Source organism: Sander vitreus, chromosome 12, assembly GCF_031162955.1.
Source record: "Sander vitreus isolate 19-12246 chromosome 12, sanVit1, whole genome shotgun sequence".
Taxonomy (NCBI): Eukaryota; Metazoa; Chordata; class Actinopteri; order Perciformes; family Percidae; genus Sander; species Sander vitreus.
Genome location: NC_135866.1, coordinates 9,792,930 through 9,820,605, shown reverse-complemented (window position 1 = coordinate 9,820,605; position 27,676 = coordinate 9,792,930). Strand labels below are relative to the sequence as shown.

General features: G+C 41.4%; 3 protein-coding genes across 3 annotated transcripts; 1 reads left to right on the top strand and 2 right to left on the bottom strand.

Moving 5' to 3' along the window:
* Window positions 1-1,302: 1,302 nt before the first annotated feature.
* mul2 (mitochondrial E3 ubiquitin protein ligase 2) lies at window positions 1,303-7,326 on the bottom strand. The gene is made up of 6 exons (XM_078263656.1): window positions 7,254-7,326; window positions 6,451-6,595; window positions 5,804-5,891; window positions 5,575-5,695; window positions 4,902-5,133; window positions 1,303-3,091 (listed from the first exon to the last, which is right to left on the bottom strand). The coding sequence occupies exons 2-6, from the start codon at window positions 6,565-6,567 to the stop codon at window positions 2,570-2,572; spliced, it is 1,080 nt and encodes a 359-aa protein (XP_078119782.1). The 5' UTR covers window positions 6,568-6,595; window positions 7,254-7,326; the 3' UTR covers window positions 1,303-2,569.
* alg3 (ALG3 alpha-1,3- mannosyltransferase) lies at window positions 7,291-11,583 on the top strand. Its single transcript, XM_078263655.1, has 9 exons — window positions 7,291-7,595; window positions 8,355-8,454; window positions 8,552-8,699; window positions 8,808-8,968; window positions 9,141-9,261; window positions 9,382-9,587; window positions 9,796-9,873; window positions 10,041-10,184; window positions 10,555-11,583. Exons 1-9 carry the CDS (start codon window positions 7,325-7,327, stop codon window positions 10,733-10,735), a joined length of 1,410 nt encoding a protein of 469 aa, XP_078119781.1. The 5' UTR covers window positions 7,291-7,324; the 3' UTR covers window positions 10,736-11,583.
* On the bottom strand, window positions 11,451-26,740 carry vwa5b2 (von Willebrand factor A domain containing 5B2). The gene is made up of 23 exons (XM_078263657.1): window positions 26,620-26,740; window positions 24,314-24,483; window positions 23,297-23,512; window positions 22,110-22,335; window positions 21,823-21,980; window positions 20,925-21,056; window positions 20,710-20,834; window positions 20,409-20,585; window positions 20,179-20,289; window positions 19,316-19,518; window positions 18,135-18,249; window positions 17,414-17,608; window positions 17,078-17,294; window positions 16,640-16,977; window positions 15,869-16,106; window positions 15,579-15,784; window positions 15,425-15,518; window positions 15,203-15,340; window positions 14,531-14,659; window positions 14,407-14,457; window positions 13,772-13,883; window positions 13,465-13,588; window positions 11,451-12,866 (listed from the first exon to the last, which is right to left on the bottom strand). The coding sequence occupies exons 2-23, from the start codon at window positions 24,450-24,452 to the stop codon at window positions 12,111-12,113; spliced, it is 4,200 nt and encodes a 1,399-aa protein (XP_078119783.1). The 5' UTR covers window positions 24,453-24,483; window positions 26,620-26,740; the 3' UTR covers window positions 11,451-12,110.
* Window positions 26,741-27,676: the final 936 nt, after the last annotated feature.

Here is a 27,676-nt window from a genome sequence, read left to right as displayed (position 1 = left end):
TCAGCTTTCAGAATGGATTAAACAGGATATCACAGTGCACATTAATTGCATGTGACTTGGAAACTGTCTACTGGAGCCAATGTCCTCCCTCACTGTCAGCCAGTACATTGTGTATCTCACTACCTCAAGTGAAGAAAGATGGACACCTAGTGGTAGAGGCACCAATTTTTTATCATAATTCAGATCTACTGAAATAGGCTTAAATTAAGCCTAAAGTAATTGTGGCAATGAACAAAGACAGTGAAGGAAAAAACAATGACTTATATTTCAGAGCGTTTATCTCTATATGAACTGTGCATAGATTAGTTTTTTTCCCCCATTGCACTCACTCTCTCCAAAAGCCCATGTAAAATGTCTTTTTATTCTCTCAGTTATTAGTTAAACATATCAAATGTCATTTTCCCCCATGCCCTAAGAGGTCTGTGGGTGCTACAGTAATAGTCTGTTCCTCGAGAGCCACAGCTGCTGTTCTGCTGAGAGAGCTCATGAAGAATTTGTCAAAGTGAACCCTTGTGACAGCAGAGGAAGATTTATGACAGCCGGTGTCCCCCACCTGCTCCTTTTTCACACCCACTCAGGCCTTATGCCCCACTCTTCACCTTGCACCACCTCCCACACCTATTAGTTTTCCCCTTTCTGTGCTAAAGATAAAAAGGTGGCTTTTCATCTATCCACCCTTCTTCATATCTCCTCACTGCTTGTTAGAGATGACAGAAATAGTAAGCTTGATGACTAACTACACCCAAGTCTTTTCAGACCCCAGGTGCTGTCAACAAGCATTTGTGCCTATGGAAAAATAAAAAGACCCATCATGAATTCATATCATCTTGAGAGTCCTGTGAAACGTGTATCTATTCAGACCTTAACTCCATTCCTAATGTTTTAAGAGGAGCCGCAGCCATTTGATGTAACAGCTGCAGTTCAGATGTCTGTGGATCATTAAGAGATGCTAAACCTTTGAATCATATAAGATCTGTACATACAGACCAAGCATAATGCAGTATTTCATAGTAGCCCCAACCAAATATGTATTCTAACGTTTGAAGTTGTATTACCGCTCCATTTCTAAAAACAAAGTGGGTGATGTGAGTACAGCTATACATGACAGTAAGTGCTACAAAATTGGTTCAAAGAGTGATGCTTTATTGTTTTGTTTCAACTATCCAACATTTCACACACTCTCACCTGTTTTTAGTGCATTAATAACACTCACTTCGTCTTGGCAATAAACGTATCTTTGCTTCAATAACTTCCTGTGACTCAAATATGTAACTGAAAGTGGTTGAAACCTTCTGACCAGACTTAAGTTATTCAGATACATACAGTTTAATCACACTAAGACAGTAGCAGCAATATAAATTACCATAAGGCACAGAACTAACAGGTAGGAAAATAAACATCTCTGTAAACCTTTTTCTAATTACGTCATCTCCCTGTATTTCTTATATACAATTACAGATAAAATACATCACTGAAACTCTGTAGTGAACAAAGTGTTTGCACATTATCCTTACAATTCACATTATTTTATACATACAGTATGTTCTTGAAAGAAAATCTTTATTCTTTACAGCAGTAAGATTGCAGACCGGGTGGACCAAGCACAAGGATGCTACAGCCCAGGCGGATGAAAGCGACCAAAGTAAAGAGCCGGAATGGCCGGTGGTAGAGGCCAGTCTTTCTGGCTGTCCCATGCAGGGCTGTCCAGCTAGAGTGACAGAAGGCAGGGTCAGCAAAAACTCAACCTGCACCAAGTACCAGGCAGGTAACATCAGAGGGCTTGAACTGTTTTCTATAGACCCAATCCATGGATGTATAATAATAAAAGAATCACAATGTTTGTTTACAATACATGCATCTACAGTATTCCATAGAATGACCAATCAGGGACGAGGAACAACTGGATGTTACTCATCTCATTCACCTAAAACGCATGTTTGATGCTTTCATATGTCAACACTAACAGTCAGTCTGACCGGCGGTGAGATGTTGCTGTTCGTGATGTTAGATTTGGTTTATCAAAGATGCTAGGAAAGCAACACAGTACAGAAAATAAACACATCAGAAACGTCAAACCTCTGTGTTTTACAATATATATATCTTTAAATGTTAGTTACGGTTGAAAATGACAACAGAAATAAACAAGTTTGCCGATTTCGCTTATCACCAAAAATTCAAATCAGCAGCCAGTTGTCTACCCCGAAGTGATTGATGTGTTAGCACGACGTCACAGTGATTAGGTCTATAGAGACTGAGGGTGAGGACACTGGTTCTGACATGATGCAGTAATTGAGAAACCCTTCTAAGTGTATGTAAAGGTTAAACGAGGAAAGGGCTACTGTAAAAATGGAAGTAGACAAAGGAGCAGCAGTATCTGTCGTATCAGAAAAAGCCGTACTGCAGGTTTGAGAAGGTTAAGTGAATGCCTACAAATTGTCTGTTGAAAAACCTACAGTAAACAGTCACTGAGACTGCGGGGGGAGAATCTCTCTAGACCTTTGAGGTGTAACGCTGGTACAGTTTGTATGGCGTTGAAGCCCCACTGAGGTCATGTGATCACACAGGGGCCTTAGACGTGGTAGAGAGGCACCACTCTGCTGATATCCTGTCTGCATATAGGGCATCGGCGGTGTGGAAGAGCCTGGTAGCAGCTGTGGCAGCAGCACACATGCCCACAGTCTAACAGAATACAGTTCCGTGGCTGACTGAGGCAAATCACACAGGCATTCTCTATGTATTCCTCTGCCCCGTCTTGAAGAGGCCCCGCCTCAGGGCCCCTTACTGGAGCATGTGCTCTTGGGGCTTCAGCCTGCAGTCTCTCAAATTCCATCCTCTCCTGTTCCCTCTCCCAGCGAAGTTTTAGTTGGTAGTAGTAGCGTCGGCCGACCCAAAGGAGGACCCCTGCCCCCGCCAAAGCAGAGCCAATGGCCAGCGCCTTCCACAAAACAGCCTTGCTCTCTTGCTCTCCCAGCAGGGTGTCAAAGTCTGTAATGCTCAAAAAATACTGTGAGCCATTAGAAGGGGGTCGGAGATTCAAGGTGCCGTCCGTGTCCAGTATCAACTCGCCCACGCCAGTAAGAGTTGTGCCCACCTGGGGAAAAAAAGGGGAAAATTTGTAAAAATGTATCATTAAGATCCGTTTCTGTTAATATTTGCCCTTGTGGTTTGCAAAAGAAATGTTTATATTTTGTCAAAAGAAAATTAATTCAATCAATCATCCAATCATTTGTCACATGAAATCATATAAAATACAATTCCAGTGAAATGTTATCCTGTCAGTTCTTACATGCATTAAAACAGTAATAACAATAAATGTACAGTGGGGAGAAGAAGTATTTGATACACTGCCGATTTTGCAGGTTTTCCTACTTACAAAGCATGTAGAGGTCTATAATTTTTTATCATAGGTACACTTCAACTGTGAGAGACGGAATCTAAAACAAAAATCCAGAAAATCACATTGTATGATTTTTAAATAATTAATTTGCATTTTATTGCATGACAGAAGTATTTGATCACCTACCAACCATTAAGAATTCCGGCTCTCACAGACCTGTTAGTTTTTCTTTAAGAAGCCCTCCTGTTCTCCACTCATTACCTGTATTAACTGCACCTGTTTGAACTTGTTACCTGTATAAAAGACACCTGTCCACACACTCAATCAAACAGACTCCAACCTCTCCACAATGGCCAAGACCAGAGAGCTGTGTAAGGACATCAGGGATAAAACTGTAGACCTGCACAGGCTACAGGACAATAGGCAAGCAGCTTGGTGAGAAGACAACAACTGTTGGCGCAATTATTAGAAAATGGAAGAAGTTCAAGATGACGGTCAATCTCCCTCGGTCTGGGGCTCCATGCAAGATCTCACCTCGTGGGGCATCAATGATCATGAGGAAGGTGAGGGAACAGCCCAGAACGACACGGCAGGACCTGGTCAATGACCTGAAGAGAGTTGGGACCACAGTCTCAAAGAAAACCATTAGTAACACACTACGCCGTCATGGATTAAAATCCTGCAGCGCACGCAAGGTCCCCCTACTCAAGCCAGCGCATGTCCAGGCCCGTCTGAAGTTTGCCAATGACCATCTGGATGATCCAGAGGAGGAATGGGAGAAGGTCATGTGGTCTGATGAGACAAAAATAGAGCTTTTTGGTCTAAACTCCACTCGCCGTGTTTGGAGGAAGAAGAAGGATGAGTACAACCCCAAGAACACCATCCCAACCGTGAAGCATGGAGGTGGAAACATCATTCTTGGTGACAGGACGACTGCACCGTATTGAGGGGAGGATGGATGGGGCCATGTATTGCGAGATCTTGGCCAACAACCTCCTTCCCTCAGTAAGAGCATTGAAGATGGGTCGTGGCTGGGTCTTCCAGCATGACAACGACCCGAAACACACAGCCAGGGTAACTAAGGAGTGGCCTAGCCAGTCTCCAGACCTGAACCCAATAGAAAATCTTTGGAGGGAGCTGAAAGTCCGTATTGCAGCGACAGCCCCGAAACCTGAAGGATCTGGAGATGGTCTGTATGGAGGAGTGGGCCAAATCCCTGCTGCAGTGTGTGTAAACCTGGTCAAGAACTACAGGAAACGTATGATCTCTGTAATTGTAAACAAAGGTTTCTGTACCAAATATTAAGTTCTGCTTTTCTGATGTGTCAAATACTTATATCATGCAATAAAATGCAAATTAATTACTTAAAAATCATACAATGTGATTTTCTGGATTTTTGTTTTAGATTCCGTCATTCACAGTTGAAGAGTACCTATGATAAAAATTACAGACTTCAAAATTGGCAGTGTATCAAATACTTGTTCTCCCCACTGTATATGTTTATGATGTTATGATTATGGAGCTATAGAAGTTAACAACATTAGTATCTCATCTAAAAACTGACTTTGAGCATTTCCTCGGTCTCCAGTTGCCCTTTAAGCTTCTCCCCACTGAGGTATTGTCCTATGATGTCACCCAAGCCATAGTTGACCTGGTGGAACTTCTCATGGGTAGTCTCCATGTGCACTCCAGAGGCCTGCAGGGGGCACAGGACTTTGACTGCGGTCTCATTTGATCCCACTAACACAAAGGGCACTGCATTCACTCTTTGGTGCAAGACTCGTTCACTGTCCGTCCTGCAACAGGTAAAGGGAGGAACAACGGGTCTTTTTAGTCTACAGATATGATGACAAAGACAAAATATCATATACGGTATATTGGAACTTTGGGGTTCCCTCATTGTTTTAAGTACACATAAATATACAAAACTAGTGACTTAATTGAATATTTTTCACATTGAATAATCTCAGACTGGGCTAACAGAAAGCCTGCATTACAAACTGCTTTGTGGAATTTTGAAAGTTCAAATTTGAAAGGGTCTAAAGCCCAGTCAGCCTATTCTACTTTAGTTTCTGTAACTCTTATTATGTATATCTGTTACTTTCTATACTTATCTGTATTTATCTCTAATGTTTCTGCTATACTGCTACAACAACCGATTTCCCCCCGCTGGGACTCAATAATGGTATATCTTATCTTAATGCTACACTGTATTATTGTCTTGATAGAGTTCTCACCAAGTGCGTGAAAGCCCATTCCACACCAGCCTGTGTTCTCTCAACATGAATTTCTGCAACACCCCGACAAAGTCTTTTTGGAAGGGGCTTGTCAGAGGCTCGCCTACTGGGTGCACAGCACCTACAGTATATATACACACGATAGAAAATGACATACCCATTTTTTTGTGAAAAAAAATAACATGCTTTCAGATCTTGTCTGTATCAGAAACAGTGAGACACTGTTTACCTTCAATGACAGCATACTGTAGACACGCTCCTGGAGTAACTTTCAAAATGTCTTTGAGTTTTCCATCTATGGTGAAGTGTGGAGCATCCTGACAACACGAGACACAGACTGTTTGTATATGCTGTATACATACAGTAGTACTGCAGACAGCCTTCAGGTTTTACAATATTGCACAGTGCACAGCATAGTGTAACTGTCACCTAAGGGTTCACAAGATGGGAAAGAAAAAGAAAAAAAGTGTTTCTGCCACACAAAATCCAGCTTATTTATGTTACTGTTCTCCAGCTTTTGCTTTTTCCTTCTGAACTTTTGCATGGTCTACTTCTTCAGTCCTCTAAAAAAATAATAGAAACACTAATGTAACTTGTGACGAGGGGCAAGTAGACACTGCTTCAGTCACAAGCCCAATAGTTTGAAAACAACTGGACTAAAAGATTTTCCTCTGCTGTAAACACACGTAAAGAGGATTTCCAGCAGTATGTGAAAGCTTAAGATTGTTTACATGGTTTCACAACTAATCCTGCCCCTTTAATGGCTTAGACAGCATATAAAAAAACAAAAACAAAAAAAACAGAAAATGAGAAATTCCAAAATATAACAATGTAAAGTTATGTCATTATGTTACTTCCACATGAACCTCAACTAACATCGAGTTTATCAAGCGTTGTCTGGCTCTTCCTATAGAGATAGTAGCAGATGCCTGAGAGGGCAAGGCTGGCCCCAAGACACACTGCCTCTGACATCTTCACAGGAAATCGATCCATTCTCTCTGAGTCTCCTGTCACTGCAGACCTGCACAAACACATGATATGTAAGAAGGTCAACAAATCAACTGTCTGGTTTTCTTTATATCAATAATGACAAAACAAGTGCATTTTGCTGTGCCTATTTAAAAAAAGGTTTGACTAAATGCAGTGTAACAGCGTCATCTCAGTGCTGTATAATTCTACTAAACTGACAGCACTTCATTGTGCTTTCAGAGTTTGGAAGTTCTGTACATTGTGTACATTGTGTACATTGTGTATGTTGTGTATGGAGTGGGTAAGCTGCAGATGACGTTGTCTGCCGGTCATCTGTTTTTTATGAAAAATCGGATGCTTAGTTTAGTTTTGCGACTCGAATGTACGTTGGATAACTTAATGATTATTCTGGCTTTGTTAATATCGCCATACAAAATGGGTAACAATATACTGAAAGCCATTTTTCTATCCTGTGAGCGCGCCACATAATCTATTTCAGTGAGATTATTTTCTTTAAAATATGAGTTAGCTAACGTTGGAAGTTAGCTGCTAGCCAGCTAACGTTGTTTAGGCAGCAGGGGACCGCAGTGACCTCTAAACGTTTTTCTTTAACATTAGCGTTAGTTAACTTTATGAACAACTATAATTAATGTATAAAAATATATGTCTTAATTGTCAAGTACGATTAATAATAAATCTGTTTTTTTTACCTGTCAGAGAAAAGAATGCTCTCAAGTTGACATACTCGGTTGTTGAACGGTGTTGTCCACGTGACGTGGTGATGAAAACATTGCGTGATGACGTACAACGGCGCATGTCATTGTCGGCCTCTTTCCACTCTGTCACTACCTATACGCTACACGCAGCAGAGATGGCAGGAGGTGTGCGGAAAAAGTCTCCTGGTTCCCCGTCCCCACTGTGGGGGAAACTTCACACACTGTGGCAGGACAAACATTTGGTCCTGTTCAAGACGGAATACACGTTACTGGTCGTTTCAGTTTTGTGGTTCCTGGAGATCGGGATCAATGTGTGGGTCATACAGAAAGTAGCATGTAAGTAGCTGCGCGGCTAGTTAGCATGCTATGGTGCTTTGCCATTTATTTGAACGTATCTGAACGCTAAGTAGCTAGCATTAGCTAGCATACTAACTTACACTGCCACCTGTCAAAGGGAATTTGCTGCCCTTGCATGGCCATATACCATCGTCTGTTCTCTTCTAGTGTTACATGACATTCATTATTTTCAGCAACTGCTGGCTAAAACTTTATGCAGCTAAAGATATGATTTTTACTGACAATACTCTCAACTTGTAGAGGCATGATGATAATAACGTTAACTGCCCACTGATAACGCAACTTATATAACAAATATTTTTATCTTTTATCTTTAGTATGTCATCCATGTTATTTTGACAAATCTACTTCTTTGTCTGATGTAAGGCTGTGCCAGTTGTCATTAAAATAATGAAATCATCAATTAATGTTTGTTAGTTTTCTGATTGATCAGTAAAGTGTTTATTTTATAAAATGACAGAAAATAGTGAAACATGCCCATCAACATCTTCCAAAGCCGAGTTGAGGTCTTCAATTGTCTTTGTTTGTTTTACCAACCGTCCAAAAGCCTTAAGATATGGGTTTTTGGTTATTGAGTCAAATAATCATAGGACACAACTTTAGACACAGAGAAGTTGTGATGGGAATTTGTTTTAGTTTTAATAACGTATTATTTTAACGTTATTAAATATATAATAAGATATACAAAGATAACCTTCCCCGTCAATCATGATCACTAATTTATGCTCTTTATTGCAGACACTGAGATAGACTGGAAAGCTTACATGGATGAAGTAGAGGGAGTCATCAATGGTACCTACGACTACACCGAGCTTAAAGGAGACACCGGCCCCTTGGTGTGAGTTTTTTAAAAGGTTTTTGGTGATGTAGCTCTCTCCATCCTGTAGTTAGATGTAGTTTTCAGTGCAGGATGAATTAGCAACTTGTTGTTGCAGGTACCCGGCTGGCTTTGTCTACATCTTTACAGCTCTCTACTACATCACCAGCCATGGGGTGAACATCCGTCTGGCCCAGTACCTTTTTGCTGCTTTTTACCTCATCACACTGCTGCTCGTCTTCAGGATTTACAACCGCACTAAGAAGGTCAGTCTGTGTGACAAAAGCCTACGTTACCATGCGGCATTATAAAATGTAATAATAATAATTTCCCTTGACATAATTATATTTGTTTATTTCTTCTAATTTCTCCAGGTTCCTCCCTATGTGTTCTTCTTTGTGTGCTGTGCTTCTTATCGGATCCACTCCATCTTTGTGTTGCGTCTCTTTAATGATCCAGTGGCCATGATGCTGCTGTTTGCAGCTGTCAACCTCTTCATGGATGGATACTGGACTCTGGGCTGCGGCCTTTACAGGCAAGAATAGACTCCTTAACAGCAAAATGCAGATTTTCATCTGGCTTTTCATGTAATGGAGAAATATCATGTGTACAGTGTCATATGTATATTTGTAAAGTAACACCATATCAGTTTTTTGCCATGCGTTACATGATGAAATTACAACTTAATCTTCCTCTCTTTCTGACAGTTTAGCAGTGTCTGTGAAAATGAATGTGCTCCTTTTTGCTCCGGGACTACTTTTCCTCCTCCTGTCTGAGTTTGGTCTAATCAGGACAATCCCCAAACTTTCTCTGTGTGCGGGCATACAGGTAAAATATTCCTTATAACATAAAACCAGGCACAGTTTTACTGGCATACTCACATATTTTTTCAATGGTGTCCAGTATTGCCAAGCATCGTGTCTAAATGATTCTGTCTTGATATTGCAGCTTTTGCTGGGTCTGCCTTTCCTCCTGGAGAATCCCATGGGTTATATAAGCCGGGCATTTGATCTTGGCCGCCAGTTTATGTTTAAGTGGACGGTCAACTGGCGCTTCCTGCCAGAATGGTTCTTCTTGAATCGGTACTTCCACTTACTCCTGCTGGCTGCCCACCTGCTCACCCTGCTGCTCTTTGCTCTCCGCCGTTGGAAGAGGTGAGACAGACTTTGGCTGTGCCAAGGTTGCTGTTGGCATTATAGTTTGACGTGAGCTGGAATAAAACGGGTTAAAGTCGTGCCAGCTTTTTTGTTCAACAAAACGGCAGGCGTTGGCTCAGTCAGTAGTTGAACTCATTTATATATTCCAGATATTAGAAGAAGCATGAGACTTGTATGAATAAGTAACTATTTTCTCTCTTCCCAGGCCAGGAGAAAGCATCTTTGAACTCCTCAAGGAGCCAAGCAAGAGGAAAACCCCTGCTCAGAAAAACACTGTTGATCATATCCTTTTGTTCCATTTGAATCTACTCCTATCTGCACAATACTGTTCCTTAAAGGAACACGATGACTTTTACTGCTAGGTGTCAAATATACATTGGCTAAACATGTAAATGAATGATGTTCCTAGTATTCACCAGCTTTTGTGTCAAACCTTAACAGAATATCACAGATGGTGCTGATTCTCTTCACCTCTAACTTCATTGGCATGTGCTTCAGTCGTTCGTTGCACTACCAGTTCTACGTCTGGTACTTCCACACGCTGCCTTACCTGCTCTGGAGTGGAGGAGTCAAGAAGCTGGCCCACCTGCTCAGGTAAGGGGGATTCTAAATACTAAACTATAAGTTATATTATTGATTAGTTTCGTAAGTCTGACATTTATTTCATTTGTAAAGAAGTACATGACATGTATTTTTTGCATTTTCTGCTTTCGGCCTGTTTTGTTGGAAACAGATATGATGTAGTTGCCGTCAGCGGTACCGTATAAATACAACATTTTTAGGTGATTAATTGGTCAAAATAAATAAATCAAAAATATCCATTCTAGGGGAAAGAATCAATTAAAAAAAAAAAAAATCATGATACATACGGCTCCGCCCCCCCTCACCCCTAGAAAATAGGATCTAGGTTAAAAAAAAAACGAGATGACCCTTTAAGGCTATATTTTCTTCCCCTTGTGTTCAGGGTCCTGATCCTGGGTCTGGTCGAGCTTTCATGGAACACCTACCCTTCTACTAACAGCAGCTCAGCCGCCCTCCACGTCTGTCACCTCATCATCCTCCTGTGTCTGTGGCTGGCTCCACCGCTGCCTTCAGCCCCAGCAGAAACACAAGAACACACACCCGTCAAGGACAAAAGCCAGTGAGCCACAGTATGATTGGACTGGACGTTGTATTTTAGTCTAATCAGCTGCTGAACAGCCTCCATCACCCACCTCTCTTTGATCCTCACAACACCGGTGCGAGGGAGGTCACTGGGATAGACTTGTTTTTATGAGTGAATACAAGGAGCCATTTAATGCTTCTCATCTCAGCTCACTGCTAAAAGTGAAGGAAGCTAACGTGTGTGGGTGGAGTCTGCAGACAGATACCTACATGATGAAGTAGTCCCTTGCAGTTGAAGCGATAAAAAGAGAAAGAAAACATGGATTCTCAGGTTTCATTTTCAGATACAGTACATGATAGGAAGAGTAGCATGCTAGATGAAATTGTGAATATTATGCTGTTTTGAGAGCATTTGTTACATAGGCTATATTTCTCTATCTGCCCATATTTCAACTGGCCTAATCATTTACCCTTACTTGATATTCTGATATTTTCAAAAACTAATTTAGTGGTGCACAAATTATCTTGTACAATGTGTTAAGAAGGCAGTATATAAAGGAATATCATTACTATGATACAGAACGCAGCACCAAAAGCTTTAAATAATTGCATATCTGGCAATACCCTGCGGTATTTCCACTTGCCCAGTAGGTGCATTATTCTCCAATACAAGGCCAAAAATCTTTTCCAGTAGTTCGTATAATTCTACAAAAATGTGTAAAACTAAGCTGCAGACAATCATGGCTATTTTTCTGATTTGTTACATAATTCATTCATTTCTGTTGTGAGTGGCTCACTATACTCGTAAGCACATAAGTAATGTGAAAAGTTTGCAGTAGACTGAGACAGCAAAAGTGTGACATTTTATATTAAACAGAGATGCCACTTTGATGTTTTTTCTTCTTTTTGCATGTATGCTTTTGTTACACGTTACAACAAATGTCTAAGTTCCACTGTTTTATTTTTTTATTTTCCCAACAATAATTTCATTAATTAAAGTAAGGTTTTATCAAATAATCATCCCGATAATCAAAATCATTCCCATTCAATACAGACTCAATGTGATTATACACTTGGCAAAGTAATTGACTATATACAGTATAGACTACAAAGAGCCCATTCAGGTGGTCAAGACATTCTTGTGATTGCATAAAGCAATATATAGATTTATGATAAAAGGCCACTTGGTATTTATGTCACATACATATAAAGTCTTCCATCAGTAGAAATTTGCATGTGCAACTTATTAAAATGAACTTGGCACTAGGTTATGGTATTAGTTGATCCTGCAGATAAAATACAGGATTTACTTTTCCATGTAAAGGCGTTGCTACTTACAGTAGGAATCACTATCATTGGTAACAAGTGATTATGCTATTCAGTAGGTGTGGCTCAGTTTCCTTAGAGATCATTGTCTCACATATTATTGGGGTTATAACACAGCATGTTGAGCTTGATGTTCTCGTCCCAGTGGCGCAGCAACAGGAACAGCTGTCTGGCCGCTCCCTTCAGCCCTGCCAGGTCCACTCCCTCGGGCAGCTCCTGACCGCGCAGCCAGAAGTCTGCTTTTGCTGCCATCAGCTCCCACTCCATGAAGTAGCCGGCACAGCGGTGCTCGAGCCATGCTAGAGCCACAGCTGTGGCCCAGCTAGTGCCCTCCAGGTCCTCCTGAGCCAACTGGCTGCTTCTCTGGAGGTCAGCTGGCTCTATTGTAGAGCCTTCACATACATCTGTCTCTGATCCACGACCACTGTCTGCCTGGCCGGGGATCTGGCTCTGAGAGGAGCCAACAGATAACTCCAGGGAGCCCTCCTCAGAGCTGGGGAGGTCAGGGGGCGAGGTGGCAGGGTCTCGGTCAGACAGGTGTCTTCGTCGTGGTTCCAGCATCAGGGGAGTGTCGTCTGGAGTGTGGTGGAAGGGAGGAGCGGTTGGTTTGGCGAGGGAGCAGGAAGAAGGAGAAAAGGTAACATGGTGGCTACTGGTAGCACCGGGAGGCTTGGTAGAGGTGGATAAAGATGGAGCACTGGGAAATGTGCAGCGGAAGGGCGGGCTGAGGCTGCGGCGGTGGAGGCTGTAGGGTGAAGCCCTCTTCAGGCGGTCCAGGGGGATCTGGACACAGTCAGAGTACATCTCTGTCAGAAGAAAAGCTCCTGATGCCAGTTGTAGACGCACCTGATTAGACACCAAATATACACAAATTAGGGCTGGGACGATATGATTTTGTCCTGATTTGATTCTTTCATGATACATGGGTGCTGATTTGATTTGTATTGTCATTTTCATTTATTGCAAATACTAGAAGTATTGCCATTCGATAACTTGGAGTATTGCGATTTTCTTTTCTTCTTTAACAACAAGTAGACTTGAATAATACACTCCTAGAGACAATATATCATGACACATTTCTAAAAACTAACTGCTTTCTAAGAAGAATGCACATCACGTGTCAGTCACTCTGTGATTTATTTCATTTGTAAAGAAGTAGATAACATGGATTTTCTGCATTTTCTGCTTTCGCTCTGTTTTGCTGGAAACGCATATGATGTAGTCACTGTCAGCGGTACCGTATAAACAGAAAATTTTAGGTGAATCATTGGCAAAATTAAATAAATGAAAAATATTGATTCTAGGGAAAAGAATCGATTTTTAAAATCGTCGCAAAGAAAATCACAATACATACGATTTTTCTTACAAAAAAATAATAAATGTGCATGCATGCTTGTGTGTAGTTAAGTATATACAGTATGTTGTAAGTGCCTGCACAGCTCACCAGGGGCAGGTAGTCTGGAGCTTCCATTTCAGGTTGTTTCTCATTTTCTGCAGACAGACAGTGGGACTTGAGAGGAACCTGTTTTCCTGATGAAATAGAGGACCTGAGTCTGCCCAGTGGAAATCTGGAATTTAGAAAAAAAAGGTGGTTTTTGGGCCTTTGAATATCTATACATTTGGATGTAGACATAATACACACCCCTCACAGAAAAGAGGCTTACTCTCTGAGCACAAACACTGCTACAATGGTCCCCTTTACAGTGTAATGCCACCTTCACAAGAAACATAATTTAATGTAAAAGTCTTACCTGGCGCCAAAGAAGCTCTCCATTGACTTGCTCTCGATAGAACGCTGTGAACGAGTGCATGAGGCGCCTGTTATTGCTGGGGCTGTAGCAGAGTATGCACTGCCCCCTACACCTGAGACAGCAGTGTGGAATAAAACAAACAGTATTATGTCAGCAGCACAGGGATAAAGTGATGTTTCCTGACTGTGTTCAAAGGCTCAGTTCACCCTTTACATGACATAGACCAAATTGTTCTTGCTGTAAATGAATTTTCGGCCCAAAAAATAGTCCCTTTTTTTTTAAAGGGAAAAATGTTTACAGTGCATTTTGTTAATTATCCAAAGCAAAGGGGAAGATGTTTTTGGAAGGAAATGTAACTATTGAAGTTTTTTCAATGCTGTGAGGTCCTAAACAATCCATATACGTCCTTTGTGTTGGAGTAGAGGCAGACATCTTTTTTTCCTCTCGTAATTTTGGTGAATTGAACCTCAGGGGTTGCTTATGTGCAAAATTAAGTCAGGGGAGAGCAGTTCAGATTTTTCTCCTTCAATACAGACTCACCTTAAGTTTTGAACTGGCTTTCTGGTCAGACGCCTCTAACCTCGAGACTACACTGACTCTAGAATGTTTTCACTGATCGAGTCGACAATACTTACTAGAGTCCCAGGATGTAAGGCTACAGGGTGAGGCAGGGGTGTCATCTCTGTCTGAGAGATACAAAGATTGTTGATGACCTAAAGTCTTGACAACAGAAATGGGTGGTGGTATCATTCTGTCTACCTGTAGAGTTCCAGGTCTCCTCGATCTCTTCACTGTCTCTGCTGGTGCGCCGTCTGCCCAAACCAACAGAATACGCCCTCTGCCTGCGACTACCTGACTGGGAACTCCGCCTGTTCCCCAAATGGAACCCTACACACACACACACACACACACACACACACACACACACACACACACACACACACACACACACACACACACACACACACACACACACACACACACACACACACACAATAAATACAGAACTGGTCCACATCCCTGTACCGATATCTTGGTAAATGAAATTAAATCCGTATGTTCCTCATAACACATTGTAAGAACAGGCATGGCAAACTAACTAACTATAAATGATATGGTTTATGTGGTGCTGGTTAAACTACAGTATGTACCAATAAAATAAATATTAAAGGTGCACTCCAGTGATTTAGCATTATTATTATTATTATTATATCATTACGATAGGGGAATCGCAAGAAACAGATTAAAAAAGAATGGTAAAAAACTAAGCAAGAGTGAATGCCAACATCTTTCTTATTCTCAACTTATTTTGTCTGACATTATACAATTATTTTCACAGGCTGGATAGTACTCGTGTAAAATGAATGTGCCTTTCTAAAATATATGAAATAATTTTTGTCTGAGTGTGTGTGAGTTGGTAGTAAGCCACACCTGTGTTTTGGATCCCCATGCTGTCTGGCAAGCCTTTATTGGGGTTGCTATCAGTGGTAGTGAAGGCTGTGTACATGCAGATGATGTTACAATGCTTACTGGTCTGGATAGCCTTCATGCGGTATCGCTTAGCTGAACCTGAAAAAAAGTAAGTGTAGACAAAACGTATACCGTATTACTTAAGATAACGTGAGATAAACGTTTGAAGTAGTTTAGCCTCACCATGTGCAATGTCGCTCTCCTTCTCTGCCATTTTCTCAAAGTCCCTGATAACTGAGCGAGCAGTCAGTTGGTGAATGATCTCCCCCCACGGTCCCTTTCCTTTTCCTTCCTCCCCTCCTCCTTTACCTCCTCCTCCTCCTCCACACCCCTCAACTCCTGGTGTCTCTTGGCCGTCAGGGGTCCAGAGGTGCCCCAGGTCCACAGTGACCTCCCAGGACACAGGTCTGCCGCTCAGCAGGCCGTGAATGAGCGAACGGCACTGACCTGGTGGAGGGTCCTCTGGTGCAACAGCAGTAAAGAGGTACTCTGGGTCTGTGAAGCTGTCCCAGTCCAGAGGGGAGGCAGGGAACAGGAGTCCATCTGAGGGTCAGAGTCAGAAAGAGAGAAATAGAAATGTGTTGGAGGTGAAATAGGAAGGCTGCTGTTCTAAGTACTATAGCTTACTGGAGTCAGTGAGGCTTCTGCGGGACAGTGTGCTTCCTGATGGGGGCTTTGTCTCCCCATCGCTTTCGTCCAGCCTCCCTCCCAGCGTTTGGTCGAAGGAGACCCTCTCCAGAGCTCTCCTCAGGCGATGCATCTCCAGCTCGCCCTGGGGTGACGAGAAACTCCTTGCTGCCATGGTTGAGTGGGCCAGTGATTTGTGCCTCCTGTGAGACTCCTCACCTCCATCCAAACGCCCACTCTGGTCGAGTAAGAGGGAAAATCAAACAGGTTCAAAAAGTTGGTTAGACTGCTACTTTATTTTTCTCTGCAACCACATACTGTATGTCTACAATGAAATGATGTGAGGGTTATCTGTTTGTACAGTATCTATTTGTGACATGTTGTACATTGCTGTACTTCTGTGGTGTGCCTACAGTACTTTTCCTCAAATACTACATTGGTTAGGGATGTACAATCTTTTTCAGAACACCTTTCAATAACCCTCAAGTAAGAGCTAGAAAGCAAAACACAACATATTCTGGCTTTATTATATTCTGGTTTACGTCGGTGGACAAATTGATTCATTTGATCAAGATTTGATTAAGATTTGTCACAAAGTAGAGGGTAGAGAGAGAAAAGAATTCTCTTCACAGGACTGATAGATGAAAACATTTTCTCCTGTCAAACTATTTTGAAGCTGTGGTAAAAGTATGTTTTCATGTCACGTTTTGCCAGTAACTTACAGCACTACAGAAAACTGCTTTTAGGTGAATCACTTACAATCAATCATACCTTTTCTGCCCTATTATCAGGGGTTTCCACTGAGAGGTTTCGCTGCCATGCAGAGTCTGCCCAGCGAGACAGTGATGATCTCTTTTCTGGAGTGGCCATATTTTCAAGACCTTGGGGCAGAGACCCTGTATCCAGCACTAAACCAGTGGAGTGAGGGTCGGGCAGAAAGACCCCGCCTGCAGAGTCAGAGTTGGACGAGGTGTGTACGTGTGAGTGGGACTGTGTTTGTAGACTCTGCTCACTACTGAGGGAGCAGCGAGTAAGGACATACTGCTCCTGGATATAAGATCTCTCCTGGATCCTCCTCATCACGTCACTGGACCAGTCTAGCTCCACATCTAAAGTGGATAAAATCCCAACATTAACCACTACAGTATGAGGTGTCCGGTCTTGATTTATATATCTATTCACTACAAGACACATTGATGAGTGACTGACCTGGGCTGGTTCCGAGATCTGTGTTTCTGGCACAGGAGAACTCAGAGGAGATTTCTCTGGAAATCTCCCTCAGTGCCTTCTCCAAGTCAGTGCCATCTGCACACGTCACCACAGGCATTAACTCGGACGCAGGGGGAGGTGAAAGCTCATCATTTGATTGTCCAAAAACTGAACCCGTGGAGCCACGATATACACCTTTATAGCCCCGTCCTTGAGACTATAAAGTAGTTAGATTAGAGATCTGTTTTTCTATGTGCACACACACACACACACACACACACACACACACACACACACACAGACAGATGTACTTTTAAAGAATGTAGTGATGTATACCTCTTGTAGTGATGTCTTTTTTGCTTTGAGATTCGTCATATCGTATAGAGTGCAATATCCAATTAGACGATTTCCAGGGTAGAGCGGAGGGATTTCATTGGGTGATAGAAAAGCCTCCATGTTTTCTGGCAGATACCAGTCAATCCGTACGTCAGTCAGCACAGGTTCAAAGGCCTTTTTCAGAGACTTTATTAACTGAGGAGATAGATTGATCACAATATTTCTAAATTCAAGGCTTTACAATACATTTTTACAACTGAATAGTGGTGGAAGAAGTTGTCAGATTCTGTAAAAGTAAAAGTACCAATACATTCATGTAAAAATACATTGCATTCAAAATCTTAATCAAGTAAAAGTACAGAAGTATTATTAGCATAATGTACTGAAATTGCCCCTGTGATATTACGTTATTAATATTGATTCATCAGTGTACTAAAAGTAGTATTTTAATGCTGTAGCTGGTCGAGGTGGAGCTGGTTTTAACTGCTTTAGTTAGTTAGTCCCGTGGATCACAAGATAAATCTGACATAAAAAGAAAATGCCCAAGTAGAACATTTTACTTGAGTAAGGGTACTTGTCACCACTGCTAATGGCTTGTGATATGCAAATGTGAAGAACTAAAGCTATATGTATTTATCTCGTAAGAAAGTGAGATCATGCTTATAATTGTTCTGCAATTGATATTTTCTCCAATAGGTGGCAGTGTTGCAGTGCTGCTGACCTTGGGCTGGAGTCTCTCTTCATCATCCAAGAACTCTGTAGTCCCTCCTGTCAGTTTGGCAACGCCCTGCAGGAGTCTCCTGCAGGCTAGGGGACCAAGGCCCAGGCCAAAGCATCTGCAAAGAGATACAGTATTACATTTTTACCACATCCCTTGAGAAAATTAAATTATCATACCACAATTATTATGTGAGAATTGTCTTCACTTTCTACTATTACAGAGTGGTACATATACGTGCAATGTGTTCTGTCACCTGGTTTTCCCATCTGAACAAATTAACTACTAGCCTCTTGCAACAAATCAGACTTACGTAAGTATATATTTTTGAAACCCTAATGGCATACAGAGGCTTACATGTGTCTAAGGAAAGAGAAAAGCTGGAGTCATCAAACAGACAGAGCTGTTATTTGGGCACACAGAGGGATCACAAGCCATTTGGCTAATTGAGAGTTTGAAAAGAGCAGGGGACAGAATAATTGAAAAGACTGAAATCTTGCTTGTGTGCTGTCTTTTAAAACAGCAAGTCTGTCTGCTTGGTTAGATACTGTTAGCACTACCAACATTATATAAATACAATACCTATTTTTTAGGACTATGAATACAGATATTAGTTAGACTGGAATGTAATTAACATTCACTGAACTAAGATGTATTGGGAACAAAGAAATATTCACATAGTGTGCAAAGGGACATCCAAAATACAGTGTAGAAAGTCAGTCCAGCAGGAGAATACTAATGAAAGATAAATTTGTTTTGTGCATTGCTGAAGGGCCCAAGGAAAACCAGAGGGGCGTGACTCTTACTGCAGAGAAGAGCACTTAACGGGATTACTGGGCGGGACAGAAAAATACCTCAGCCCTTTCTTTTCTTTCTTTCGCAGTGCTTTGGTCTCAGTTCTTCAAGATCGCTGTTTGCATGTGTCCCCTCTCTTCCTCTCTTTCTTCCCCCACATGGTGTCTCTGTCATTTTTATCACCTCATTCTGCCTGCACTCACTGCACTCCATTCCTCTCGACTTCCTTGTCACCCACAGTGATTTAATGTCCTATCACACAATAGCCATAGATTCAATCTTTGTTAGCGTTCATATTGGATGTCCACCTGATACCTCTATGTACAATTCTTCACACATGATTCCCATGGGTTAAACATCTGATTGGCAGTTAAGTTTCAGCTCAGTACCTGCCAGCGCATGTGTTTCTGCGGACCAGCTCCAGCACTTTAGCCACATTGCTGATGGATCCATCTGTGATGATGAAGACCTGGCGAGGATATGAACGTTGCATGGGCTGCTGGTACATCCAGGACAGCGCCCCTAGAAGGTTGGTGCCTCGCATGTCGGCTCTCATCCTCTGGACGTACTCGTATGCCTGCATTAGAGTGACCTGTATGCATACGCAGGGACAAATAAAAGGAAAGATGTTATCAGAGAGTAAAGGTGGGAGAAGTGAGCATCAAACAACAACACCTGTCGAACTGCATGAAGTTGCCTGTGCAAACATCACCTACGTTGTCGAGATAAATTCACAGTCTGATATCAGATTCCCTAATTACCCTGTGAGGGTGGCAAAGAATTGAATCCACACATCTCTAATAAAGAGAGAGCAAACATACACACATTAGCACCTGCCTTAAAACCACTTGAACTCACACTGTGGACAAACATGCCTGACAGGAGAGGAGATGGAAGGACATCTTGTGCAAAATGCATGAAAGGTCACCATATGGTCGGTAGTATGTGCGAAGACTGTTTGTCCTTGCAGCCCCTGGTCTGGATAAAACCTGATACTCTGCTACTAAGGCAACCCAAGGAACTGACCTATTGCCTGATTAGAGAGTACAGAAAATGGAACAGATAGTCCTATATGGTCGAAAAACATCTGCTTTCAGGAAACATGATCGAAATGCTCCATGTATTGTATTTCATTGAAAATAATGCATATGTAATTAAGAATAATATATGATTTGTTTTACTTAAAAACTTAATTAACAAGACAGATTCAGATGAATGTTTAATTAAAGCAAGGTTATTGAGTAAAACTAACATCAGTGCAGAGCTTGCTGGAGGTGAACAGAGGCTTGATGGTGGTGCCGAATCCCACAATGTTGAGCATTGTGCCAGAAGGGAGACTCTTCAATGCGACCACCATGGCATCCTGCGGAAACAAGAAGGGGCAGACAGGCATGGGCCAGATCAATGTATGTGCCTAAATCTAATAACTAAACTTTAGTTAGTTTCATGCATTCGTATGTTTTCATCCTGCCTGCAGCTCACCTTCACTCGATGGATGTTTGCACCACTCATGCTGCCACTGCGATCGACAAGGAACAGCAGTTCTCTGGTGGCTTTGTGCAGCTCCAGAGGTTCTCGCAGCAAGTTGGGACAGAAATTGAGCATCAAGACAGGGCTGCTCAGAATGTCCTTGTGGTATCGCTTCCTCACAAAATCCAGCTGCAGGCCAAGTGGAACATCAGCATGTTTTTATGCAGTAAAACAGTCCGGGTACATGAATTGGGACACATGTAAGAATTAAAAGGCAAATAAAGAGAGCAAAGCAGAGTGAGTAACTACCAACCTTCCTCTCAGGTTCTGAATCTTTTCGAGTGCAGCGAATGAAATCACGGCGGGAACAGATCTGCTGTTCATACTGGCTAAATGACAGCCTGCCTCTCTCTAATATGACCAATGGGCTGTGAGGTTCTGTGAAGGAGGTAATAGGAAATATCTGTTGGAAAAACTGACACAACAAAGAAAGAAAGAAAAAAATAGGGACAGTTTTCAACTGCTCACCACTGAGGTGCAGAATGATCTCTATGTGTCTGTCATATGGATGCTCCTGTGCCAGGGTGATGTAGGTTGCAGAGGCACTTTGGGCACTGGGGTCTGCATCTGCCCTGAGAGCGTGAGTGGGGCTCTCCAGTCCTACAAATCAGTTTAGGAAGAAATAAAGACAAATCATAGGTTTTAAAGCTATAGTTTGTGGTTTCTGAAGCGCCCATGAGGAATTCTAAGTAATGACAACAACACTGTCAGCGCATCCACATGACACAAGCCTTCAGTGATCGCGCACCACCCCTCCTCTAGGCAGTTGCTAGTAGGATTTATCCGGTCAAATCAAAGAGGACACGGTTGATTAAAAAAACATGATGGACTCTTCAGAAGGGGTAATTATCATGTAATTTTTATGTCCTCTTCGTCTCCAAAGTTGAACATTGCTGTTGTCCTTTCTCACTCAAGCTGCTGTGCGTGAAAGACTACACCATTTTTTAAACATAGCCATACTGAGAAATCCAGAGAGAGTTTTGTGGAGCTGATATCTGAATCTTTGTATCAACTCATTTGACAATGGGTTGAATGTAACGGACGTTCATTAATATAAAATACTTGCACACTATGGCTTTAATGTGTTTTTGATAAGTAATTTTTAAATTTAAGATATATAAACACCAGTCATGCATATTACATTCATTTAAGTGTGCTTTTCTATTTCTACAGCACACACCAGTAGGGGAGATTAAGTCCTCTGTCTATCTCCTTTGGATTTTGTGTTCTGGCTGTGTTTGGATTCAGGCCCTCTCTGTAAACCCATTCATTTTATTGTGTAATAAGATTGCCCACTATTCCAATATTTCACAATGACTGAGTCAAGAACCACTGAATCAAAAATATTTGAGAAGAAAGGCAGTACCGGCCAGTAGGCAGGCCCCTCTGACCAAAAGCTGGAAGTTGAGTTCATAAGGTGCCAGGTTGGCAGCTGGATTGGTGAAGATGGCATGGGCACACTGCTGCTCCGAGTCTAGGGCCCGGTCTTGTTTTCCTGAGGTGGCACCGAAACAGCTGGTTGGTCTGAGGAGGAGAGAAATGTAGAGTATTTAGGAAAACAAAATACAGCAGTCAGTTACATGTAATTCATTGAGATGTACTGTACAATGTTTGGTAAAATAGTGTTGCCACAGTTGTTTGTGACATGAATACCCAGTTTCTTCAGATTTCCCCCCATTTTCACTCTTGCTTGGAGTCATCTGGCCAGTGACGATCGGAGTAAGCAATGTGGGGTAGACGATGCGGATTGCTCCATTTTCTAATGTGGGGAGTTCTAGTGTGGTGCTTATGATAACGGACACTATGTCCAATGGGCCAATGACGCCTGTGCCCACGATGAAGGTGGATCTTTCAAGGTCTTCATCCAGGATGAGATGTCCTAAAGCAGAAATACAGCAGTTACTCACATCATACAACAATTCAAACAGACATAGTGGACCGTGATGGGGAGGGACAGCTGGATCTCATCTTTGATTTTATAAAAAAGAATAACAAGGCCCTCCCGTTATCAATATTTTTTGGATCCTCTTCTTGACACTGCAATGCTCTCTCCCAGTATCTCAAAAATAATAAATGTATAGCAAACACATCAACAAAACATATCATAATCAAAATATCAAAAGGCATTTGCTACAGGCGGTTCTTCTAAAAAGCACACTGTTAAATACCAAAAAACACATAAATTACCTTGTTAACCTTGTAACTTTACTATGTAAATTAAAGTCCAGTTCTCACTGACATGGATCTCAATATCTTTTATCAAATGAATCCCTCCAGAGATAAATGAAATAAAATGTAAATCTGGGATAAGAAAAGTTAAAAGGACCCTATGCTGCTCTCCAAATGTTTTTGACTACCCTCCCTTCAATAAAAAAAACTAATAAATAAAAAACCTAACCTGCTTTTCTGAACCCCTAATCATTTTTGTACAGTCCCAAATATAAAATCATTCATCACTGAAATCAAAATAATCTAAAGTCTGCAAAAGGGTTACTTGAATCTGTGTGGTGTTGGCTGTATTAAGAGAAATTATTCTGTGCACATGATATCACCGTTTCCAATAAAATACTACACACTTCAAGTTGATTTATGTTTGTACTAAGTGAACGCCATTTCACCATTAGGCAGGCAGCCAAATCTATTTGCCTCCCTCCTTGTCTGTCCTTGGTCTATCCTCACAGAGGCTAAAACAAGACAGAGAAGGGACTTACTGTGGCCATATTTGTATTCATGCAGAGACCAGATCATTACAGCAGTGGACAACGAGACACACTATATTATAGTACAAATGACCATTTTTATCTTTAAGTAAAATACAGGAAGTCTCCTCCCCTCCTCACCGTTGGTGCATTGCATGTTGAGGCTGGAGCTCCCACAGCAGCCCAACTCCCGGCCATTCCCACAGTGGCCTTGAAGACAAGATCCAGGGCAGCAATCCAAACAGCAGTCCTTCAGCTTCCCTCGGCTCTGGATCTGGACCCCCATCAACCGACCTGCAATCACTGCCTCAAAGCCCACCACAACCTCCTTTTCCCCGAGAGGGTACACAAACACACCTAGATGACCAAAAAATGTTTGACAAACAAAACAATGATTTCAGACTTTTGCATCAATTTAGAAAGCAATCACACTACAAAGTGTACACACTTTAAAGTTTAAAGTTTGTTTTCAAATCACTGATGAGTTTTCCTTGCTATTTGTCCTATATCAGACTGTTCTCCTCAGAAAGTTCCTTACAGACTGAACGATTTTGGTACTGTTGGACTTAAATGCAACTTTGGTAACTTTGGAGCATAGATTGACTTAAGGTGCTTTGCGCTTAATTTAAAAAGTGTTATTACTTCTCCAACGCAACTTTTGTTGTTGAAGGAGATCTTCATCTACAGTTCAAAATATCTGTGGTGTTCCTCAAGGGTCAATCCTTATCCCTCAACTGTTTTCTGTTTACAGCATATTTTTTCTCGGAGTCACATTTGTTTTTGATGAATTTTGTTACTGCTACGCCGACAACACCCAGTTGTATGTCTCAATAAAGCCACTAATGCTAAGCCCACATTAAATCCATGTCTCATGATGTCTTATACTAAAACCAGACATCACAACATTTTATGATGATAAATCTAAGTTCAGTCCATTTCAACCAATATTTATCTCGTCCTTTAACTGAGAAACATTGCAGTATATTAGAAAAAAAATTGAGCTGGCTGCGAGAAATATTGGGCTGTTATTTGCTGTTTTGAGGCTTGAGTAAAGTAGGCTGTCTACTTATTTTTCTTCCAACTCGGAACAATCTTGTGTACTTCTTCTGGAGTCAAAATACAGTTGATGATTATTACTGATGCTAAGAGTGTACTCACCTTCTACAGACTCTATGTCAGCATTAGCATAGGTAAGGTGTGCAGTGATGCCCAGGGAGCAGCCGTTGGCACAGGACTTGATGCAGGAGGCCTTGAGTAGCAATGGTTCCCATGTAGAGCAGTTTCTCAGTCCCACCATCTTTTCCAGGCAGCAACACGCCTCTGTTGTGCTGGATGCATGAAAACGCAGGTAAGTGAAATGGTGTGGGCAGTCAGGAAGAGTAATATGTGAGTGTGCATTTAAATTCTCTCATTTTCTATTTACAGAGCAATCACAGTGATCAGATCAGATTTTTGCTGCATTGATTAAAAACATCTAAACTGTCCACTGGTTTCAAATGTTTCTATGTATATTCTATATGACTGCTAGATATCTATTTATGTACAACATCTCAGCTCTTAGACATGTAACCAAGCTATCTCCTCTCCTCAGGCTCCTAGCAACCAACTGTGATGGTTTAAGTATAAGAGGCTTGGTCAATCATTAACTTTGCAGGTCAGTATACTACACTATGCATCATACCTATCATATGTAATCAGTGGCCAACCTGTATGCAAATCCATGTAAATGTATGACTACTGTCTCACTCTTACTTAACGGCACGCTTAGCTAACTGCAAGGACTTGGATAGTAAGAGACAGTAGTCCATACTCTTCTTCTTTTTAACAGAAATTTGGTAATGAAGAGGGATAAAATATGACCTGGAATCCCCAGGCACTTAGGCCCCAGATTCTGATTCCAATTGCCTTACACTCTAAACTCTAAACCATCCCTCTTAAGCGTATTCATTTTGATGATCACTTAACCAGTGGACTGAAATAAATTACTGAGACGATAGAATAAAGTCAACACTTCTTTAGTAACAGACACCTCCTTGTGCCTCCCAGTTATGCGCAATAGTTACAAAGTGCCACTCCTTTTTATTCTCTCTGGGTGTAGTCCTTCCTCTGTGTCCTCAGCATGTGGGGGATGCTTCATACACCCCAGGATGGCAACTCCTCTCTCCTCGTCGTGACCTTTTTGACCAAACGCCTGAACATTTCTGTTCCTGCCATAAAACCTCTCATACAGAAACACACAATCTTTGGGTAAACTTTTAACCATATGGTACCCCCTGCAACCTTAATTACCTCTTCTGTGTCCCTGCTTATCTCATACCCCCAATTTATAAAAGCCTAAACTGAGTCTATGACTTAACAGCTGAACATTTTATGCAACAGAGTAGAATGACCATTCTAACTACTTCCTCAATGATTTGCTCACAGCTCTTTTGCAACGTGGACAAATATTACTTTAACTGCTAATATTCTATAATCATGTCTACAATAATAGAAATATCTCTTCAGTAACACACCACCAATTAATCCAAATTCCTCAGAGTTTCCATTTATATGACTCAAGGTGTAAGCAATTCTTCATGACTGACCACTTAATAACTTTAAGTGCAGCAGTGCAGCAGGTGCAGAGACCAGTGTGCAGATTACAGCTTAGCGAATGGTAGACTGCACAAAACTGTGTGTGTGTGTGTGTGTGTGTGTGTGTGTGTGTGTGTGTGTGTGTGTGTGTGTGTGTGTGTGTGCAGTTCTGCAGTTGTGCGTGTGTGTGTGTGTGTGTGTGTGTGTGTGCAGTTCTGCAGTTGTGCGCGTGTGTGTTTGCTGTGGTCCAGGTAATGGTTTTTTCACATCTACCTTTCTAACAAGATCAACAGTCTCCATCTGGCTACCGTGCTCTCAGCTCATAACAGGCAAACAATAAATGCCTGGTTTGTTAAAGTAGGACAAACTGATGCTGTCACATTACACACAAAAATAAATCTGTAGACTGCTGAGAGTCAGAGCTGTGGCAAAGCTGAGAAATAAGCCTGACAGTCCGATCAGCTTTATCAGTGGGGAAAAACCAGATAATGACTTATATACATATTATGAGTTGGTGTGTGGTTTTAATTACAGGGTATATCAACACATGGTACCGAATGAATTATGTAAACAGTACATACATGCAGCACATACTAACCTTGTAAAGTCTGAAACTCAAATGCAAATATTTACGAAAAAAAATATTACATCCAGTAACACATTTGGCAAGTAACTATAGCAACTGTTATCTTGTAAAATAAAGTGTTCAAAGTAAATCCAAATCTTACAATGTAATAATTCTACATTATGTGAGGTTTAATTATTCTGTCTGGGTGTTTGCAGTAGCATACTATAGCTGACCAAGAGTTGGCTCTCGGCGATACTGCAGTCCCCTTATGGCAGTTACAAGCTCCAGATAACAAGCAAATTAATCATCAAGGAACACTTACTGTACTGTTTAGTGCAGTGTCTGATAATCGGTCTCTGTATCCAGTGTCTGCATCACTCCACCATCTGCTCGCAGGTTTCCCAGTGTTTCAACGGGAGGAGTTTTCCTGGTAGCAGATACTGCTCTCTTCTCTTCCTCTCTCTCTCTCTCTCCTTCCCTCTCTCTCTCTTTCTTTCTCTCGCTCCACAAATCCACCAGTTGCCCTATAAGGAAACCAATCATTTCACAGAGTAAAGTCAAATATAGTACAAAACAGTATGATATGAATATGAATATCATTTGTATGCACTAAACGGTTATTGCTTGTATAACCTACTATGAGACATTCAAGCAAAATCTGGAGTAACTACAGTATATAAAATGTACTTTCAGTACCGGGCAATCAGTTTATATATGAATTAAAATGTCCCTTTCAGAAGACCTGGAATTCTCACTGCTGTAATCAATCACCAACACGCAGCTCTGCTCTAACCTACATTTCCTGTTAAGGGAAATGTCATCTGCTTACCTGCTCTGACCTGAACCACAGAGCTGATCAGAAACTATGATCCTTAACCTGCTGTTCGGTCACAATCTAACACACAACTGTAAGTGAAGCAGAGCCTGCTTTTCATCCAGACAATTGGCTGTGATGGTAGCAGCACCATTATTCATGGCTAATGGCTTGGCCAGAGAAGGGGGGGGGGGGCAATGATGTGTTTTGCCTCTTCCAACAGGTCAGTCAGACAGCAGCAGCAGGCGTGGGTAGGTGAGACCAAAGAATCAGCAGCTTTTTGTCTTCTTTTCTGCAGTTGGGTCCAATGCTACTTACTTGGAAAAAAAAAAACCAGTAAAGCTACATTTTAAAAAGACATATGGATAGAAATATGGAATGGCAAGCAAGTAATAGATACATAAGGCCACAACAAAATAGTTTGCTGTGTTTATTTTTATCTATTTATTTATTTTTTAAAGAAACAGCATAAAGCAAATATTTTTCTTATGTTATTGTTTGCTTCTTAATATACATTATTTAATCTACTGTATATAGTCTTTATTATAGACCATTGATTGCAATA

Excerpts from the sequence above, each read along its gene's own strand:
- mul2 (XM_078263656.1), bottom strand. The coding sequence starts at position 6,567 with ATGGATCGATTTCCTGTGAAGATGTCAGAGGCAGTGTGTCTTGGGGCC. Across the intron at positions 5,892-6,450 it reads CAACGCTTGATAAACTCGAT|GATGCTCCACACTTCACCAT; the intron begins GTTAGTTGAGGT and ends TCGTGTTGTCAG. Across the intron at positions 5,696-5,803 it reads ACAGTATGCTGTCATTGAAG|GTGCTGTGCACCCAGTAGGC; the intron begins GTAAACAGTGTC and ends TATATACTGTAG.
- alg3 (XM_078263655.1), top strand. The coding sequence starts at position 7,325 with ATGAAAACATTGCGTGATGACGTACAACGGCGCATGTCATTGTCGGCC. Across the intron at positions 7,596-8,354 it reads GGTCATACAGAAAGTAGCAT|ACACTGAGATAGACTGGAAA; the intron begins GTAAGTAGCTGC and ends TCTTTATTGCAG. Across the intron at positions 8,969-9,140 it reads CTGGGCTGCGGCCTTTACAG|TTTAGCAGTGTCTGTGAAAA; the intron begins GCAAGAATAGAC and ends TCTTTCTGACAG.
- vwa5b2 (XM_078263657.1), bottom strand. The coding sequence starts at position 24,452 with ATGGTGGGACTGAGAAACTGCTCTACATGGGAACCATTGCTACTCAAG. Across the intron at positions 15,341-15,424 it reads GGAGAGCGACATTGCACATG|GTTCAGCTAAGCGATACCGC; the intron begins GTGAGGCTAAAC and ends ACTTTTTTTCAG. Across the intron at positions 12,867-13,464 it reads CTCCAGACTACCTGCCCCTG|GTGCGTCTACAACTGGCATC; the intron begins GTGAGCTGTGCA and ends GTGTCTAATCAG.